The 17,838-nt window shown below is 35.8% G+C and overlaps 1 protein-coding gene across 5 annotated transcripts in view; it reads left to right on the top strand.

Annotated features, from left to right (window-relative positions):
• Positions 1–17,838, top strand: part of ATRX (ATRX chromatin remodeler) — a 326,901-nt gene that overhangs the window by 123,626 nt on the left and 185,437 nt on the right. For all 5 annotated transcript variants that reach the window (XM_039222723.1, XM_039222722.1, XM_039222721.1 and 2 more), the window contains 3 exons: positions 3,204–3,337; positions 3,780–3,956; positions 10,808–10,901. In XM_039222723.1, coding sequence (XP_039078654.1) covers positions 3,204–3,337; positions 3,780–3,956; positions 10,808–10,901 — 405 coding nt within the window. The remainder of the gene's footprint in view (positions 1–3,203; positions 3,338–3,779; positions 3,957–10,807; positions 10,902–17,838) is intronic.

Raw genomic sequence — 17,838 nt, 5'->3', positions numbered from 1 at the left:
ATATTGTTTTGCTTTCTCCTCCTCTCCCTTCCCTCCCTTTCAGGAAAGTGGAGGAATGGCTCCATTATTTCCAGATCTGCCCAGATTTTCTGCCACAGAGTGGCACAGCCTGTGCCTCTAATGCTTCTCATAGAGTCGTGACTGCTTTGAATGCTACACCTGCCCCAAGATGTAATATTGAGCATTGAGATCCCAGGGGGGCAGTGCCTTGTTTCCTGGATGATTTTCTCAGAAACCTCCTGGAAAGCTTCAAGAAAGGAAACTTCAGAGCAAACAGAAATCAACTAGGGATCATGACTATACATCTATCACATGCATACCAGCACGGGTCCAGCCAAGGCCTCCAAAATGATGTTTGCCAGCCTCAGCTGGTTCTCAAGTGATGATGTCCTTGAAGTCTCTGTGGCCCGTGACTCAAGAGTTAAGGTAGTGGAGTTTCCCTTAAAGCATCTCACAGCAGGCTTTGTAGATGGGACACATCTCACCTCAACATGTTTGCTGACTACTCAGGTTGAAGGTCAGCCTCAACCCTTAGGTCCTTCAAATAAAGTTCTAACTTTGAAGTGTAGGTTACGTGATAGGCCAGATTTATGATGTAGTGAGTCTTTGACATATTGGACTTGAGCCATCAGTCAGGAAAATGATATAACTGTTATTAGCGCTTTAGTATACATGGCTATCCATTAGGTTTTTTGTTGGTCAAAAAGGTGTTAGAGGGTAAATCTAAACTATTTTAGGGAGGTAAAGCTAAGGAAATCTCCATCACTCTGTATGTAACTTTCAGTTTGGAGAAAAATAACCATTCTATGAATTTTGTAATATTTTTCTGCTTTTAAAGTGATTGTGATTGTTCTATATATTATGTTCTTAATGAAGGTTCATTGAAAAATCATGTAATTTTTCAGTGTATGGATCTCATTTAATTTTCCATGATTTATTATGTGATTTCATAGTTGATATAGAATTGTATTTTACTATCTTATGTGTATCATATTTCTCAGTTTTTTCATGACAGTCTAGAACTTGAGTATAAATTAGGTAGGTTTACATATTTTGACCTTCCATTTAGTAGATGTATTCTTAGGAGTCTAGATTTGAAAGAAAAGAAAATTTATGGTTTCTTATAATTAACAACCAAGTTTTTACAGATAATATAAAATTTTAGACTTTTTTTTGAACTTGTAATACAAACTGAAACCTAGTGATTGAAGTAACCTTTAGTGTAACTAAATTAGTACTTGTACTTTTGTTGGTTGTTATTGTATTATCCTCATGGTGATATAACGTCTTGTAACTAAGTGAACTGTGTTATTTTATTTGTAATCTATTATTCAACACTTAATATATGTATACACACACTTTTACTCATTGCAAAACAGTGGTTTTATTGAAATTGGTTAAGAAAGATTTTCCTTGTCCATGGGATATAACAAATGTAGTTTTGTATTTGAGAGTTTTTCTAGACAGACACTTTTATTGAATTTAAAGAACTCTCTTCATTCTAAAACTGCTTCCTAATTTGTGGAGGGTGTGTTGAAATAGCCTTTATAACATGATGAAAATAAATGATACTTTGCTTTAAATTTTTATTCTTGGAAAAATGAAAAGTTGGCAACCCTTGATTATTCCCCATTTTTAAATGTTTACTGTGTACAATCTAAGTCCGCAAAACCACTGATCTGGAAGTGTAAGAGCAAACTTTATAGCTCAACTCCAGTAGGATATAAATTAGAGTGATCTAATCTTCACTTCATTGAAACACAAATCAGATCAGAATCCCTCAAAAAAGCAAACTCATCTGTGGTTTCCTTTAGCACTTGGTAACTCTCTGTGTTGTCTATTTCCGATCTATATGTTTAGGGAAGAAAGCACCAAAAGATAGATAATAAGTATTTATGAAGTGATTACCTGTTTTGCTTCAGTCTGTTTTGTTTGGTGCCTTTGTGATACATCTTTGAATAAAAAATAGTAATGAACAGTGTACCTTTCAAATAAAATTACCAAGGTATTAACATCTCTTACTGTTGTATGAATTCTTACTTGAAATGCGAGTCTATGTTAAGAAATATTAAGAAGAGTTTCAGACCCAAAAATAATAAAAGTTCCATAATTCCAGCTGCAAGTTTTTGATGAGCTAGAGAGCTAATCTCGGCAGACTGGATGTTTCTCATAAGAGTTAGTTCATGGAAAACTGAGAATTATGCCACTCCTTTTGAATCTTTCTATAAGGTACTCCTTTGTTAGTGTGATTTATGACTTTACATCAAAAAGACACCCTGGTGCAAAACACCTCATTTTATACAAAAGCTGTATGATTGCTTTTATCTTATATTTTCAAATGTTTTCCTTTAGTGTAAACATAGAAATTTATTAGGAATATATTTTATTTTAAATAAGATGGTATTAAAGAAGTATATTCTCATGCTTTTAGCAGTTGATTTTTACATTAATAAATTGGTCTTTGAGGAACATCTTGAGAAATTTTGGTATGAGTGAGGCTACTATACTATCTTCTTTTGTGGGAAGGGAAAACTCATTTATGGTAATTTGTGTTTCTTTACCATGTGTATAATTAATAGCACTCCTGTCCATTCTCTTATCTGCCCTTGTTTGAGTATTATTAAGGATATTTCTGATTACTTCAATACTTAGTATATGGTATATGCTTTCATTTCATTAACAGAGTTTATGAAGTAAATTGAAATTTAGGTGCCAAAAATATTATCCATCAGTTTCAGGCACTGTCTCATAAGAAAGTGGTTTATTACATATTGATATTCTAAGAATATGTTTTACTGAAGAATCCTCTCACGTGGAGTTTTGTCTTGGAATGCCATTTGTCTGGATAAGTTGATTTATTATTGTGGGCCTCTCTGATATTGAAGTTGTTGAATGATGGCTGCAGAGCAAATACAGGGTTGAAAGTATGCAGCATGAAATTGCAATTGGTCTAAATAGCAGAAATGTCCTTCAGATTTTTAAATATATTGCAGAAGTTAGAATTGGAAAAAAATCAGTGCTAAGAGCATTTTTAAAAAGTTTTGGTTGGTTGGTAGCTTAGGTAAAAACATGACTTTAGTAGTTTTTTATATACAGTATAAAATCTTTTTACACATCTATTTCTATTTTGATACTGAGATTTTTTTTTAATTTGTTATACTTCACCACCAAATATATAGTTTTTTACTGTCTTTTTACTCAAGAATTGCCAAGAAGATGCTTTTAGAAGAAATTAAAGCCAATCTTTCCTCTGATGAGGATGGATCTTCAGATGATGAACCAGAAGAAGGAAAAAAAAGAACTGGAAAACACAATGAAGAAAACTCAAGAGATGAGGGTGAGCTCCAAAGAGAAGTACAAGATGTCATATTTGATTGTTTCACCAGTTCAGTCTTTGAAGACTATCTGTCCATGAAATCTCATAATACATGCATTTGAAGTTTAGTAAAGTATTTAAAACTTTACTACCTTTACTCCTTTTGAGTATCTGGTAATATTTGTGCATGTTTTGTTAGTTATTGCCAATAAACAGATGATTTTTAAAACAAATATTTTTTACCTTTAAAAAATCTATGAATGTCTATTGGTGATACTTAATATGTAATCAGAGTAATAGATCAAGTCTGATATATAAGGCTGCCTGGTATCACCAGTGATATCAAAGTAAGTGCACAGCTCTGATCTTTTTCATAAATCATGATAATTTTCAACAAACAATTTTATAATATAGCTTAAAGAAAAAAGTCTGAAGATTTTACTGATTTCTATTCTCCATTTAGAAGCAAAACATCAAGTCAACTCTGAATCAGATTCAGATTCTGAAGAATCTAAGAAGCCAAGATACAGACATAGGCTTTTGAGACACAAACTCACTGTGAGTGATGGAGAATCTGGAGAAGAAAAAAAGATGAAGCCTAAAGAGCACAAAGAAGCCAAAGGCAGAAATAGAAGGAAAGGTAAGATATTTTAATTATGAATGTAAGGAATGTACTGATCTTATAAACTAATTACAGTAATGAAAGCTTTTGATAAATTTTATTTATTTTAAGAGAGAGAGAGGGAGAGAGAGGATCCAAAGTGGGCTCCATGCTGACAGCAGAGAGCCTGTTACGGGGCTTGAACCCATGAACTATGAGATCATGACCTAAGCTGAAGTCAGATACTTAGCTGACTGAGCCACTCAGGGCCCCTACAGTAATGAAATTTAAATATATCTGGACCACGTGTATTAAGTGACTATCAGCACACTGGCAACAACTATTCTCTTACATGAGAGTGAAATAAAGAATTTAGAGTGGAAAGATAACCCAGAAAATTGTGAGATGATGCAAAGTATATATTTTTAATCTTTTTTTTGTTTTTTAAAGTTTATTCATTTATTTTGAGAGAGAGAGAGCGAGAGAGCGAGAGCATGAGAGGGAGGGAGGGAGAGAGAATCCCAAGCATGCTCTGTGCCACCAGCACAGATACACCCGACACAGGGCTCGAACCCAGGAACCGTGAGATAACGACCTGAGTTGAAATCAAGAGTCAGATGCTTAACCCACTGAGCCACCCAGGCACCGCTATTTTTAATCTTTAGTAGTCATACACAACTTAAATTAAAATGATAAATATGACAATAAATAAAATATACTTAAAGCCTATGTAGAAAATACAGGATTGTCTGTAACTGCAGGAAGAAATAATGCTTTCCTAAGGAAAGATAGAAGATTCAGTTAATGTGGGTAGATTTATTATATGCAAAATTTGTGTATAGTCAGCTCAAATTTTCATTACATTAAAAGTCTGAATCCTTCTGCATTGAGTGCCTATGTGTTTCCAACATCATGATTAACATTGAGAATACAAAAATGAGTAAGGAAATAATTGTCTTATATGGTGGTTTTCAGCCTGGCTATACATGTGGATTACTTTGGGGATTTTGAAGTATACCTATGACAGGACTCCATCTCAAGCCAGTTACAGCGTAATTGGTGGTTGTGAGACCAGGCTATCCATATATTTTATGAAGCATGTCTGATATGATTCTGATATGTAGCCAGGTTTGGCTCTCAGTGGTTTAGTAAGAATTACTGACATTAATATTATATGAAATCATAGCACCATGAGGGATGTCTTACACAACAGTGGTGTTGTATAGTGTGGCACAAGGGAACATTTCCTTAGCTTCTTGGGGGATATTTATCCCCAGAGAAGACTTCACAAAGATGAGTTTCACTCAGCAGACCAAGTTGTAATAGAGGACCAGGCAGATGTGTTGTGAAGATTTATAATTTAAGAAGAGAAAAAAGTTTAGAAGCCTCTGCAAAATGTTCACTCATAGTTGAGGGGAACCAGTTAACATGGTATATAGCTGGACTGTAGGAGGGAATAGGGAAAGGATCAACAGGAAGTGATGCTGGGCCAAAACAGAGACCAAGTGTTGGGAGACGCTTGTAAGCTTTGGTTTCTCAAACTGGAATACTTGACAGTAGATTCATGGGTACATGAGACTATAGAGTAAACATTGCATAACTTTTTGGTGTGTCCACTTTATTTGAGCATTAGGGGAGAGCATTCTTACATAATCACATGTATATTGAGAAATTAGCTGACAAGAAGTTCAGAGAAACCTTTTGGTTTCTTACGGGCAAATTTTAAAAACTTTACTCAGATTAACTATGCCACTAGGAATAGGAAATCAGTTTCGGAAGTATCTAAGAAGGACAATAGGCGCTAGAGGCTGGAGAGTCATTGGAAGTTTTTTTTTATTTTAAAAATTATTTTTATTTGTAATTTCTACCTTAGCCATTTTGAGATATAATTCACAAACCATACAGTTTGCCCGTTTATAGCATACAAGCTGTATAAGTAGACATCTTGATGAACATGTATGGCACAGGACATTCATTATTAGTACTCATGAATCACAGCCTCAGCACAATTACCCATTATCCTCATTGAAAGATTTTAATTAAGAATATAATATGATCAGATTAGTTGCCTATTATTCTGTGATACTCAGAGCTTAGATTTGCATCTCTGGAGGATATTGCTATAGTTGATACCAAGTGTGATTTTTGAAGAGAATATTGACATGAGTTCTAGACTGAATTGTTATATCTTATTAATTGATATGAAAGAGAAAAGTCTGGGATGACTGCCATGTTTTTGGAATTGTCATGGTATACGTATACTACCAGAATAGTTGATATTGCCTAAATAGTTGATATCAGAATCTTGGAATCATGAACATTTAAAGGGCTGTTGAACAAAAGTTATTCACTAAAGAGAAAGGGATGAAACCCCCCACTCCCGCGCGTGCGAGCGTGCGCGCGCGCACACACACACACACACACACACATTCTAACTATGTCATGGACATTTTCTTTTTTTTTTTTAATGTTTTATTTATTTTTGAGGGAGAGATAGAAACAGCATGAGCAGTGAAAGGTCAGAGAGAGAGGGAGACACAGAATCTGAAACAGGCTCCAGGCTCTGAGCTGTCAGCACAGAGCCCTATGCGGGGCTCGAACCCACAAACCGTGAGATCATGACCTGAGCCGAAGTCAGACGCTTAACCTACTTAGCCACCTAGGCACCCCTGTCATGGACATTTTTATGTTAAATAAATAATAGTACATCACTTTGTGAATGCACTTTTAGAAATTTTTTACAGCTTGTCTTTCAGATTTTATAAAGCAACTGAGCAATTTAAGCAGGTTACATAATTTCACATGAATTCCTATACATCTTCAACAAAAGGGGAAATACTGATTTTGCTTCTGAGGCTCAGATCAGGTTAGAATCCTTTAGTGGACACAGTTAGATTTGAAATGTTTTATTCAAACTTGAGTCTTTTGCCACCTGTTTCCACTGTCCTCTTCTGTGGGTAATTTATTACCCAAGTATTTTTTCATTTGTTTTTGTAGGAAGGAGTAAACAAATCCTATCATATTTATATTTCTAATATGGATTATGATAATATTGATTGATACACATTTAAAGTTGCAAAGGGGTGCCTGGGTGGCACAGTTGCTTAAGCATCTAATTCTTTTTTTTTTTTTTAAATATTTTTATTTATTTCTAGGAGAGAGAGAGACAGCGTGAGCAGGGGAGGGTCAGAGAGAGAGGGAGTCACAGACTGAAGCAGGCTCTAGGCTCTGAGCTGGCAGTCAGCACAGAGCCCGACGCGGGGCCCGAACCCACGAACTGCGAGATCATGACCTAAGCGAAAGTCGGACGCTCAACCGACTAAGCCACCCAGGCGCCCCTTAAGCATCTAATTCTTGATTTTAGCTCGGGTTCACGATCACACAATTCATGGGTTCGAGCCCTGCGTTGGCTCTGCGCTGACAGTGTGGAGCCCGTTTGGGATTCTCTCTCTCCTTTTCTCTCTGTCTGTCTGTCTCTCTCAAAATAAATAAATAAACTTAAATAAAGTTGTGTAACTTTTCAGCTTTTACAGACTTGTACCTCTCTTGTCTGGAAATTTAAGTTAGGCAGTGGGGAGAAATCAAGAAAGAGTAGCAGACTTAGTAAATCGAAGGCAACGTGAACTTTCAGTTTTCACTTAAATTTGAAAAAATTATAAAAGTTATTTTGGTGTTAATTTAAAAAATTAATTATTGCCTTTATTGTATTAGATGATAAAATTGATGTTTTTTTAAAGTGTGATAATGCGACGGCATCCTTATGCTTAAGGGTAAAGTGTCATGATATCTGCACTTACATTTAGATGGTTCAGTGCAAAAAACCTGTGTGTATATATACAGAGAGAAAGCAAGCAAATATGATAAATTTAACAAATGAATTTAGGAGAAAGGATGTAGATGTTCATTCAACAGATCTTTCAAATTTTTGTTAGGTTTGAAAGTTTTCAAAATAAAGTGATGAAAAATTAGGTTTAGAATTCTACTTAATCACAGGATTTATATGTGGGTACAGATGGACACATGTGTTCTCCCAAACTCCTAGTTGCTTAGCAGTTCTTTTACTTTGTTTTTTTTTTATTGTGGTAAAATACAACATAAAATTTTAACCATTTTACCCATTTTTAGGTGTACAGTTCAGTGACAGTGTATACACATTGTTGTACAACCATCAGCACTCCACAACTCTTTTGTCATCCCAAACTGAAACTCTTTAATCAATAACTCCTTATTCCCATTTCCCCCAATAGCAATTCTTTATTATATTTATGTTAGCCCATGTCTTTTTTTAGATACATCAGATTTTAGATTCTGATCTCAGATCAGGATAGATCTTTCAAAAAAATTTTTATTTCAAAATTTAAAGTTTATTTTTTATTTTTTAAATTTTTTAAATGTTTTTTTTTATTTATTTCTGAGAGAGAGAGAGAGAGAGAGAGAGACTGTGTGAACAGAGGAGGGTCAGAGAGAGAGGAAGATACAGAATCCAAAGCAGGCTCCAGGCTCTGAGCTAGCTGTCAGCACAGAGCCCGACGTGGGGCTCGAACCCATGACCCACGAGATCATGACCTGAGCTGAAGTCAGATGCTTAACCGACTGAGCCACCCAGGTGCCCCTCAAAATTTAAAGTTTAAATAAGTGTTGCAAAAATGATATAGAGTTCCTATATACCTTCAACCCAGGTTCCCTAATTTAACACCTTAAACTTACTATATAGTATAGTAACCAAATCCAGGAAATTAACATTGATAGAATACTATTAGGCTGAGGGGTTTGCTAACTACACCTGTAGGATAAATCTGATTGTCTGCCTATTTTTATAAAGTGTTTTAGAACCATGTTATACTTATTCAATTACTGCTTTTGTATATTTACAGTAGCAAAGTTGAGTAGAGATAAGTAGTTGTAATAAAGACCAGATAGCCTACAAAGTTGAAAATATTTACCATTGAACTTTTTACCTAAAATATTTTCTGACCTCTGAAATAAACTAAAGATATTATTTAATTATCATTAGTTTTCCCACTGTCTTTTCTGTTCCAGAATCCAATCTAGGATGCCACATTGTTTTTAATTGTGAGGTCTCCTAAATTTACTCCAATCTGTGATGGTTTCTCCTTTTCTTTCATGACTTTGACACTTTTGAAAGAAGTATTGATCAGTTATTTCATTAAAAAAATTTTTTTTAATGTTATATTTTTGAGAGACACAGTGAGTGGGAGAGGGGCAGAGAGAGAGAGACAGAGAGAGAGAGAGGAAAGGAGACACAGAATCTGAAGCAGACTCCAGACTCTGAGCTGTCAGCACAGAGCCTGACGTGGGGCTTGAACTCACAAGCTGTGAGATCATGACTTGAACCAAAGTTGGGACACTCAACCAACTGAGCCACCCAGGCACCCTGATCAGTTATTTTCTAGACTGTCCATCCATATGTTTTTGTCTAATATTTTCTTATGGTTAGATTGAGGTTATTAAACATTTTGACAAGAACACCACAAAAGTGATATTCAACCCTTCTCAGAGTATCCTACACCAAGATCATATGATGACAATATATCTTAAACTGGTAATATTGATTACTTGGTTACGTTGGTGTCTGCTGGGCTTTTCCACTGCAAAAAAAATCTTTTCCTATTCATATTTAATTAATATCTTGTGGAGAGATAACTTTGAGACTATTCAAATATCCTGTTTCTTATACAGTAATTTTAGCATTCATCTTTCCTGAAGCAATTTCTTGTGTTGTTTATCTTGTGATTTTTCTATTTCTTTCTTATACATTTAGTAATGGTAAGGAAGAGCTGTTTTCTTTCCCTTATTTATCCCATTACTTATATTAATATGAATTTATAGATATTCTATTAGTTGTAATTCAGCTGTTAGTTTTGTTGCTCACATTGTTCCAACTTTAGCTACTAGAAGCTCCTTCAAGTTGGATCAAGTGTTCTTTGAATATACCCCCATCATTCTTTGAGCATTGGTTTACTTTCCGGCACCACAAGAGATTTGAGACTCATTTTGTATATTCTCTGCCTGGCTTCCTCTGGCCAGAAAGATGTGTATTCTGCTGGAGTTTTAGATACCTGTGTCATAGTGGCTATTTTGGTACAGAAAAATAAAATTTTTAGAGAAAAATAAAATCGGGGGTTCCATTTACTCTCATGATATGCAGGTCCCAACTTCTTTTTCTCAGTGCTGTGGCTAGAAATGGGGTTCTCCCAGTTTTGCTGTTAGCACCCTCTGCATAGTTTTGGAATTCAGCATGCCTTCTTGTTGAAACCAGGAAAGAAAGAAGGAAAAAACCCTATGACATCCATAGCCACTACCCCAACCCCAATTTTATAGGGATCATTCAAGTTTTAATTTCAGTCCCCAATCTACCTGCTACCATTTACTTTTCAGAGTGCTTAGGTCATTTCTTTTTATATTCTGTTCATAATTTCTAGTTGTCATAAACGGCAGAGAGTCCATTTGTAAGTAAGTAAGGAGAGTATTTGTCCTTGTAAGTAAGTAAGGAGAGTATTTGTCCTTACTTCCTTTTGGCCAGCCCACTTTGCTTGTTTTGAATAACCAGAATTCTTTTTATTCACCTTTGGTAATAATGAATATATTTTATTGACAGTTAAATTCTTATTTATTAAATTCATAATTAATACTTATATTTTAGTATAGAGCCATAGTTTATTAACCATAGTTAGAATACATTTGAATAGTTTTTATAAATTATGTTTGAATTAACTGGTCTAATCCTTAGTTTACATACTAAAATATCCATTAATATACATACTATAGATACTTTCACAGTAGTCCAAGTTTTAATGTGAAGTTATTGACAAATTAAGTGAATTGAATTTCTCTTGGAAAGTATTTAATAACTTAATTTTGTTTTCAAGTGAGCAGTGAAGATTCTGAAGATTCTGATTTTCAGGAATCAGGAGTTAGTGAAGAAGTTAGTGAATCTGAAGATGAACAACGGCCCAGAACAAGGTAATATTATATCACTGTTTCAAAAAATTTTATGGATATGAATAAATATGCTTTAAGTTATTTGTAGAAGGGTTGGTGTTACTAATAAAGTAAGAAATTTAATATTTGATTTGAAACTGAAAATTATTAATTTAAAAAGAGTACATATAAACATATATGGTCAAATTATGTGTTCTAAACCTGTAGGACTTTCATTGTACAAAATCATGCTTGACTGTAATTTTGGTTGTTATGGGGGTATGGTCCAGTATAGTAGATAAGAGGCTCTATAGACAATGTACCTAATCTAATTGCTGGCTGTACTATTTGCTATGTGTGTGACTACTCTGTGCCTTAGTTTCCTCATCTATAAAAATGGGGGATTGCAATAGGACTTACTTTATTGATTATAATGGGCATTAAATGGGCTTATAATATGCCTACTTGGAATATAGGAAATGTTCCCTGAAAGTTAATTATTGGTCTTAGTAGTATACTAATATTATAGTGATTAAGATGTGTTTGTTTTCTCAATACACATAACTGCTGATCTAAATGACTAGTTATTTAGAATACTGCATAGTATTTTTTAAAAGTTTACTTAACCTATTTTAAGAGAGAGAGAGAGGGAGAGAATACCTATGCTTGCTTGTGAGCTGGGGAGGGACAGCGGGAGAGAGAGAGAATCCTAGCAGGCTCCATGCTCAGTACAAAGCTCGACACAGGGCTTGATGCCGCACACCCTGAGATAATGACCTGAGCTGAAATCAAGAGTAGGATGCTTAACCAACTAAGCCACCCAGGCCCCCCTTCCCCCCATACCACATCTTCCTTATCCATTCATCACTTGGTGGAAATTCGGGCTCTCTCCGTAATTTGCCTATTGTTGGTGATGCTGCTACAAACATCGGGGTGCATGTACCCCTTCAAATTTATATTTTGGTACCCTTTGGGTAAATGTCTAATGGTGCAATTCCTGGGTAGTAGGGTAGTTTTATGTAATTTCTTGAGGAACCTCATACTGTTTTCCAGAGTGGCTGAGTCAGTTTGCATTCCCACCAACAGTGCAGAAGGGATCCCCTCTTTCTGCATCCTCGCCAACAACTGTTCTTTCTTTCATTGTTAATTTTAGCCCTTCTGATAGGTGTGATGATGATCAGTGATGTTGAGCATCTTTTCATGTGTCTGTTAGCCATGTGGATTTCTTCTTTGGAAAAATGTCTATTCATGTCTTCAGCCCATTTCTTAACTGGGTTATTTGCTTTCTGGGTGTTGAATTTGATAAATTCTTTATAGATTTTTGATGCTAACCTTTATCTGATAATGTCTTTCGCAAATATCTTCTCCCATTCTGTGGGCTGCTTTTTAGTTCTATTGATTATTTCCTTTGTTGTGCAGAAGCTTTGTATCTTGACGAGGTCCCATTAGTTCATGTTTGCTTTCATTTCCCTTGTCTTCAGCGACATGTCTAGTAGGAAGTTGCTCCACCTCAGGCCTATGTTCTCCTCTAGGATTTAGATGGTTTCCTGTCTTACATTTAAGTCTTTCATCCCATTTTGAGAAACTATACTTTTATCTATCAAAGTATAGATCTTTTACCTCTTTAGTTAGATTTATTCCTAGGTATCTTATTATTTCTGATGCACTTGCAAATGGGATCGATTCCTTGCTTTTCTTTATCTGCTGTTTCATTATTGGTGTATAGAAATGAAACAGATTTCTGCACATTGATTTTATACCCTGTGAATTTGCTGAATTGATGTATTCATTCTAACAATTTTTTGGTGGAGTCCTGGGTTTTCTAGATAGAATAACATGTCATCTACAAATAATGTTAGGTTTGACTTCTTCCTTGCCAATTTGAATGGCTTTTATTTATTTTTGTTATCTAATTGCTGAGGCTAAGACTTCCATTATTGTGTTAAATACTAATGGTGAGAGTGGACATCCGTGTCCTGTTCCTGGCTGGAGAGGAAAGGTTCTCAGTTTTTCCCCACTGAGGATGATATTAGCTTCAAAACTTTCATATCTTGCCTTTATGATGTTTAGGTATGTTCCATCTGTCCCAACTTTGTTGAGGGTTTTCATCAACAATGGATGCTATATTTTGTCAAATGCGCTTCCTGTACCTATTGACAGGGTCATATAGTCCTTATTCTTTCTTTTATTAATGTGGTATGTCACATTGATTGATTTGTGAATATTGAACCAGACCTGCAGCTCAGGAATAAATCCCACTTCATCATGGTAAATAATTCTTTTAATGTACTGTTGAATTTGATTTGCTAGTATCTTCTTGGAAATTTTGCATCCAGGTTTCTGAGGGATATTGGTCAGTAATTCTCCTTTTTAGTGGGGTCTTTGTCTGGTTTGGGAATCAGTGTAATGCTGGCTTTGTAGAATGACTTTGGAAGTTTTCATTCTGTTTCTGTCTTTTTAAACAGTTTGGTAAGAATAAGTATTAACTCTTCTTTAATGTCTGGTAGAATTCTCCTGGGAAGCCATCTGGCCCAGGACTGTTATTTACTGTGAAATTTTTGATTACTGATTCAGTTTTTTTGGCTGGTTATGGGCCTGTTCAAATTTTCTATTTCTTCTGTTTCAGTTTTGGTAGTTTTTGAGTTTTTAGGAATTTGTCCATTTTTTCTAGATTGCCCATTTTTTTTGGCCATATAATGTTTCATTGTATTCTCTTATAATTGTTATATTTCTGTAATGTTGGTTGCTGTTTCTCCTCTTTCACTAGCGATTTTCTCTGTTTGGGTCATTTTTCATTTTGATATGTATTGCTAGGGCGTTTATCAATTTTTGTTAATTGTTTCAACAACCAGCTTTTAGTTTCGTTCATCTGTTCTACTGTTTTTTTACATCATTTATTTCTGCTATAATTTTTTTATTTCCCTTCTTCTCTTGGCTTTAGGCTTTATTTGCTATTCTTTTCTAGCTCCTTATGGTTAGGAGTGTCATTCAGAGCCATTGTTTCTTTGTTCACTGTGTGTTTAGGTGATCTATTACTGTAAGTGGGATATTAATGTCCCTTGCTATTGTATTCTCATCAGTGTGTTTCCTTATGTTTCTTAAAATTGTTTTATATATTTAAAGGCTATCATGTTTGGGGGCATAAATATTTACAATTGTTAGATCTTCTTGATGGATAGAGTGTATTGTTACAGTCTTTGTTTTAAAATCTAGTTTATGTTTAGTAAGTATGACTATTCCAGCTTTCTTTTCATAACCATTAGCATGATAGATGGTTCTTCATCCCCTCACTCTCAATCTGCAGGTGTCTTTAGGTCTACAGTGAGTTCCATGTAGGCAGCATATAGATAGATAGATGGATCTTGGGTTTTTTTTTTTCTCTTTTGATACCCTATATCATTTGATTGGGGCAGTTAGTTCATTTATATTCAGATTATTGAAAGGTATGAATTTAGTGACATTGTATTAACTGTAGAGTTGTCATTTCTGGTGATGATCTCTGGTCCTTTCTAGTCTTTGTTGCTTTTTGTCCCCCCCCCCCCCACTCAAAGAGACCTCCTCAAAATTTCTTATATGGCTGCTTTTGTGGTCAAAAACTTCTTTAGTTTTTGTTTCTGTGGCAAACTCCTAATCTTTCTCTCTATTTTGAATGACAGTCTTGCTGGATAGTGTATTCTTGTCTGCATATTTTTTCCATTCAGCACGTTGAATATATCTTGCCATTCCTTTCTGCTCTGCCAAGTTTCTGTGAACAGATCTGCTGCCAATCTGATCTGTCTTTCCTTGTAGGTTCAGGACTTTTTCCCTTGCTGCTTTCAGAATTCTTTCCTTGTCTGTGTATTTTGTGAATTTACTATGATATGTCTTAGTGATGCCTAGGTTTTGTTGAATTTAATGGAAGTTATCTGTGCTTCCTGGGTTTTGATGTCTGTGTCATTTCTCAGATTATGGAAGTTTACAACTATAATTTGCTAACATAAACCTTCTGCCCTTTTTTCTCTCTCATCATCTTAAGGGACTCCTGTGATACAAAAGTTACTACGTTTTTAAAAATTGCTGGGGCCTTAGAGTCTTCCTTTGTGACCTCTGACCGTTGTTTTCCTCTTCTTTTCAGCTTCATTATTTTCCATTATCTTATCTTATATATAGCTAATTTGCTACTCTGCTTCATCCATTCTTTTTTTTTGTATCACTTTGATTTGGGTTTACATCTTGGTTATAGTACTATTAATTTTGACCTGACAGGATTTTAGTTCTTTTATCTCTACAGAAAGGGATTGTCTAATGTCTTCTATGCTTTTTTCAAGCCCCGCTAGTATCCTTATAATTGTTGTTTTTAATTTAATGGTTTAAATTAAATTTAGTTCAGACATCTTACTTATATCTGCATTGACTAAATCCCTTGCCATTATTTCTCCCTGTTCTCATCATTTTATAGTGCTGAATACAGGGGCACCTGGGTGGCTCAGTTGGTGGAGTGTCTGACTCTTGATATTGGCTCAGGTAATGATCTTGCAGTTTGTGAGATTGAGCCCCACATCGGTCTCTGCACCAACAGCATGGAGCCTGCTTGGAATTCTCTTTCCCTCTCTTTCTGCTCCTCCCTTGCTAGTGCTGTCTCTTTCAAAATAAATAAATAAATATTTAAAAAAGTAAAGTGCAGAGTACAGCGATTAGAATATTCACAAAGTTCTGCAGCCACTACCACTATCTAGTTAGAGAACAGTTTCAACACCACAGAAAGCAACCCTGTACCCATTAGCAGTTATTTCCGATTCTTCTTGCCCTCCATTCACTGTCAAAAGCTAATCTACTTTATATATGGATTTGCCTATTCTGGACATTTTGTATGAATGGATTCATATAATATGTATTTATAATGTTTATTTATTTATTTTTGAGAGAGAGTATGCAACATTAGATGGGGAGGGGCAAAGAGAGAGGATCCCAAACAGGCTCCATGCCGTCAGTGCAGAGCCTGACGTGGGGCTCTAACTAATGAACCATGAGATCATGATCTGAGCCAAAGTCAAGATTCAGATGCTTAACCAACTGAGCCACCCAGTTGTCCCCAATATGTTTTTTTAAATGAATGGATTCTTTCAATTAGAATAGTATTTTCAAGGTTCATCATGCTGTATTTTGTATTATCACTTTCATCTTTTTAAAATTTTTTAGATAACCGTAAAATACATGTAACATAAAATTTACTGTTTTATCCATTAAGTGTATAGTTCAGTAGTGTTAAGTACATTCACATCGTTCTGCAACCAATCTTTATAACTTTTTTTTATCTTGCAAAATAAATGTTTTGCACATTAAACAATAACTCTCCTTTCTCCTATCCCCTAACAACTACAATTCTACCATTTGTATCCCTGAACTTGATTCCTAGAAGTACCTTATATAAGTGGAGCCATATATTGTTTGGTATCTTATTGTGGCTGGCTTATTTCACCTAGTATAGTATCCTCAAGCATCATCCATGTTGCAGCATGTATTACGATTTCTTTCCTTTTGAAGGCTAAATAATAGTCCACTGTATGCATAAACCACATTTTGTTTATTTCGTCATCCATCATTGAGCATATGGCTTACTTGAACCTTTTGCAGTTGTGAATGATGCTATAGTTAACATGGGTGTACAAATATCTCTTCCGTCCCTGCTTTCAATTCTGTTGGTTATATACCCAGAAATGGAATTGCTGGATGATATTGTAGTTCTGTGTTTAACTCTGAGGAACTGAGGAACTGCCAAATAGTTTTTCATAGTGACTGTATCATAGCACATTCTTTTTCTTTAATTTTTTAAAACTTTTTAAAGTACTTATATTTGAGAGAAAGATAGTGCTAGAGCACACGTTGGCGAGGAGCACAGAGAGAGGGAGACAGAGAATCCAAAGCAGGCTCCATGCTGTCAGAACAAAGCCCAACATGAGGTTCGAACCCATGAATCATGAGATCATGACCTGAGCCAAAGTCAGACACTCAACTGACTGAGCCACTCAGTGCCCCTTAAAAAAATTTTTTTTAAAGTTTGTTTATTTTTCAGAGAGAAAGAGAGAGAGTGCACATGACCATGAGGGGGGAGGGCAGAGAGAAAGGGAGAGACAGAATCCGAAGTAGGCTCCAGGCCCTGAGCTGTCCTCACATAGCATGAGGTGGGGCTTGAACTCAGAAACTGTGAGATCATGACCTGAGCTGAAATCAGACACTTAACTGACTGAGCCACCCAGGCGCCCCTAACATTCTTACTAACAGAACATAAACATTTCTGCTTTCTCTACGTCCTCACCAACAGTTGTTTGTTTCTGGATTTGTGGGAGTGGGAGAGGATACTAGCCATCCTAATGACTGTTAGGTGTTTTCTTTAAATTAATCAATTTATTTCAAGAGAGACAGAGAGAGAGCAGGGGAGGGGCAGGGAGAGAGAGAATTCCCAAGAAGGCTTCACACTGTCAGCGCGGAGTCCAACACGAGACTTGAACTCACTAACTGTGAGATCATGATCTGAGCTGAAACCAAGAGTTAGAGACTTAACTGACCAAGCCAGACAATCGCCCTGTTAAGTGCCTTCTTATTGCAGTTTTTATTTGTATTTTCCCTAATGGTTAGTGATGTTGAGCCTCTCTTCATGTGCTTTTGTGTGCTCTGAGTTAGAGGATACAGATCCTGTCCCTTGGCAGCCTCCAGAAAACCCAGAATGTTGCAAGCAATTTTAATTATTTTTTTTTATGTTTATATTTAAGAGAGAGAGAGAGACAGAGCAAGAGCAGGGGAGGGGCAGAGAGGGAGACACAGAGTCTGAAGCAGGCTCCAGGCTCTGAGCTGGGAGCATAGAGCCCAACGTGGGTCTCGAACTCCTGAACCACGAGATCATGACCTGAGCTAAAGTCAGACGCTTCACTGACTGAGCCACCCAGGTGGCCCACAAGTTTCATTCTTTACCATCATTCCTGGGGGAGGAGCTGAGAATTGG

This window comes from Hyaena hyaena, unplaced genomic scaffold (genome assembly GCF_003009895.1).
Source record: "Hyaena hyaena isolate Hyena2069 unplaced genomic scaffold, ASM300989v1 scaffold_1181, whole genome shotgun sequence".
NCBI lineage: Eukaryota > Metazoa > Chordata > Mammalia > Carnivora > Hyaenidae > Hyaena > Hyaena hyaena.
Note: the sequence above shows the minus strand (reverse complement) of the source record. Positions and strands in the feature narration are given on the sequence as shown.